The 3,908-nt window shown below is 34.1% G+C and overlaps 1 protein-coding gene across 1 annotated transcript; it reads left to right on the top strand.

Moving 5' to 3' along the window:
- Window positions 1–2,520: 2,520 nt before the first annotated feature.
- On the top strand, window positions 2,521–3,459 carry LOC128120080 (olfactory receptor 6C74). The gene has a single exon (XM_052753834.1). It carries the CDS (start codon window positions 2,521–2,523, stop codon window positions 3,457–3,459), a length of 939 nt encoding a protein of 312 aa, XP_052609794.1.
- Window positions 3,460–3,908: the final 449 nt, after the last annotated feature.

Here is a 3,908-nt window from a genome sequence, read left to right as displayed (position 1 = left end):
TCCACACACTTTCATTTTCTAAAAGGATCTCTTATCTCACCAGTGAATTTTCTAATAAGTCACCAATACACAGAGGACCATTTGATAGTTATTACTATTTTACTGTCAACTAGCAAATACTTTTTTATGGGGTTGAGAAGCACACTAATGCTGCTAAATAGTTTATAATAGCTCTTTATTATTTAAATTCAAATTTAAGCAAAATGTTAGACATAAAATTATCTCATTTTTTCTTTAAGAAAATAAAAGTGAAAAGATCATACTAAAATAAGTACAGATATTAACATTGTACATTAACTATTATCCGTTTTGTCTGATATGGCATGGACTATCACTGATCTTCCTTCTGCCTGAATTCTTTCTTGTTGCCCTAAACCTTTACCTGCTATTGCCTACACTAGTGTGGGGTTTTGTAAGCTGCACAGAAGTAGAGAGATCATAATGAAAGGGTGAGTGTCTCATTTGTGATATAGTTGTTGATAGCAGTAAAATGTTCATTTTTGCTTTTGTATCATAATGCTATCGAGGACTGTAACACAATTCTTTTATTGCTGAAATGTTACTTTGGTTTAATGACTGTCTTGTCCACAGATGTTGGTGGACGTAAGTACTCATCTCCATTGACAGTAAGACAGGAATACAACTGCTGAGTCAAATTATGTATTACTCTTCTTGTGATAGACATCAAGAGTGTTCCCAAAGTGGTCATATCCAGTGAGACTCAAAGAGACAGAGAAAGAGAGAAGGGACAGGGAGGGGAGGGGTTACTTTGCAACCTTGCCAAATCTTGCTATCTTCAGTCTTTTGACCTCACTGTTGACAAACAGATGAATATACTAATTGGGCCCAAAAAGAAGTTAAACACCCTTTTTGATATATTTTTAATGGTTCTTTGAGGATTTCATATCACGAATTTGGATCATATTCACTTTCACTCCCCCAGCTCTTCCCAGATCCACCCCTCTTTCTTTTTCACCCAACTTTGTGTCTTTTCTATGGAAAAGCCAATTTGTAACTGGATGTGTGGTTTTCCACTGGAGTGTGGACTGTTTCTGAACTTACCATCATATAACTCATATTTCACAGAATGAAGTTTTTCTGTCTCTTTGACCTTTAAGATAGATTGTGACTTTGAAGTTCAGAATGTCTCACTCATGTGTACAAATATAATAAGCATTGTATTTATATGTTCAGGATATAGATATTCAGACACTTTTAGAAAATGATCAGATGAAGACACATAAAAGGGTACAAAGTTAAAAAGTAATAAAGTGAGGTTAGAAGATCTTGCTTATCTAGTAATAATTTAAAATTCCTAGAGCTATATTTTTTCACACTAGAACTGGTATTTTTCAAAACATAAAAATGTTCTAATACAATTTATTATATTATCTAAAACTTTGGAATAGGTTTTTCAGGTGAAAACATGAATAACCAAGAATTTCTGGAAAAAAGAAATAAAATAACTCAGAAAGTTACTATAAGTTTTTAATTTTTTTACTCTAAATGAGAAAGACAACTGAGGAGGTTTGTGACTAACACAGAGAAGGAAAGAGGCAAACTATGGGTGGGGAGCAGCAGGCAAGACAATGAATGACACTAACAAAACTACTGGATATACCCAACATTTTATCTTGTACAGCCTTTCTCTGTGTCACTGCAAATATTCAGAAAAACATGCTATGTGATTAATACGAACATCAAAAATGAAAATATGATCTCTACTTACTAAGATGGATATCAGAAAAAAGAGAACACTCAAGGTAAGTGAGCTTCTTACAGCTGTGATTTGTCATCAAAGCCAATATTAATAGGAAATTTGTAAAATATAGCATTCATATTATAAAAATATGAGGATGTCACAGAAAAAGTTGAGCAAGCTCAAGTTCAGGACAAGCCAGAAGGCAGAAGTAAAAATGGTCTCGAGGATGCAAAGCACAGGGCTTTCAGAAGTTTCATGAGGGCATTAAAATCCTACTGTATCTCAGCTAAAAATGTGAAGTCAGTCCACCATGTGTCTCTTTAGAGTTGACTGATAAAATCTTACACAAAAATTAGCAAAGTCTATGGAGAGCATGTAATTAATGCAGCCTTTTTGTTGAACAATGAAGAATGTGTCACCGCATTATCACCAATAATATAATAGAAGATAAATATGTTGAGAAGGATCCAAGTATAATACAGAAATACAAATTTAAATATTATGATAATTTTGTGTATATTTGATTTTGCACTTAAATAACTTTGTTGAACATATTATTCATTTGTAATACTTAAGTTTATGGGCTTTTATTAAACTGAATAACTACAGCAACTAAAATCTTGGATATATTTAGTGAGATGTCAGGTAAAAAATATATGAGAAAAATTGTATAGGTTACTACCAGAGAATAGCACTTGTTGAGGGTTGTTTAAGTGTGAATACTAGTATTCTTATAAAGACTTTCACTTATCTTGTTCAGATTTTTTTCCCTTCATTTCTAATTTTCTTTTCCTATTTTGGGCAATCAGAACCTAGCTATGAAGAACCACACAGTGGTGACAGTATTCATTCTTCTTGGATTAACAGATGATCTACAACTGCAGGTGGTCGTTTTTGTGCTTCTCTTTCTCACATATATGCTGAGTGTTACTGGGAACCTAACCATCATCACACTCACGCTACTGGATTCTCATCTCAAGACACCCATGTATTTCTTCTTACGAAACTTCTCATTTTTAGAAATTACATTCACCACTGTCTGTATCCCCAAATTCCTTGTTAGTATGGCCACAGGGGATAAAACCATTTCATATAATGACTGTGCAGCACAACTATTTTTCACTATTCTCTTGGGAGCAACTGAATTTTTTCTTCTGGCCGCCATGTCCTATGACCGCTATGTGGCCATTTGCAAACCCCTGCACTACATGACCATAATGAGCAGCAGAATTTGCAACTTGCTGGTCTTTGCTTCCTGGTTGTCTGGTTTCCTGATAATATTTCCTCCTCTCATCATGGGGCTTCAGCTTGATTTCTGTGCAGCCAACACTGTAGATCACTTCTTCTGTGATGTTTTTCCTATACTTCAGCTCTCCTGCACAGACACACACGTAATAGAATTAATGGCGCTTCTTTCTGCCATTTTGACACTCCTGGTTACACTGGTGTTAGTGAGCCTTTCCTACACAAACATCATCAGGACTATTCTGAGAATCCCATCTTCTCAACAGAGAAAGAAAGCCTTTTCTACATGTTCTTCACACATGGTTGTGGTGTCCATTTCTTATGGCAGCTGCATCTTCATGTATGTGAAGTCATCTGGAAATGAAAGAGTTGCTTTAAATAAAGGAATAGCTCTGCTCAGCACTTCGGTGGCACCCATGTTGAACCCCTTCATTTACACACTTAGAAACAAACAAGTAAAAGATGCTTTTAAAAATATGACAAAAAAGATAGAGCTTTTCTCAATGAAGTAACAACTTAATTAAATTCCAAATTAATTTGTAATGTCAACAGAAAGAGTGGAGTGTATCAAGTGCTTCCATGTGTATATTTAAAAATCATACAACCCTTTACTTAACTGAAGAGCTTCTGCATTCCCATTCATGTCCAATTCTAACTCTTACCATGTTTGGAATGAAGTATCCAGTTTACCACGTTGAGTTGCCATTGTACAGAAATTAATAGCCATGTTGGTCTCAAAATATTAATTTTTTAAAAAATTGTACATGGGTGACAGTATACACTAAACATGTTAGATCTTATTTATGTGGTTTTGATTATAGAAACAATAAAGTATCCTTTAAGTTATAAAAACAAAGATATTTATATGCTTTTTTATTTTTATGTTTTTCTAAATTCTCTTAGAAACAAAGTAATCAGAATTTCTATAATCTTTGGCATTGTTTCAGAGACTCAGTTCCTT

Source organism: Peromyscus californicus, unplaced genomic scaffold (assembly GCF_007827085.1).
Source record: "Peromyscus californicus insignis strain IS unplaced genomic scaffold, ASM782708v3 Scaffold_24__1_contigs__length_46423439, whole genome shotgun sequence".
NCBI classification, from domain to species: domain Eukaryota; kingdom Metazoa; phylum Chordata; class Mammalia; order Rodentia; family Cricetidae; genus Peromyscus; species Peromyscus californicus.
The sequence above is the reverse complement of the archived record's forward strand: the minus strand, read 5'-3'. Positions and strand labels throughout refer to the sequence as shown.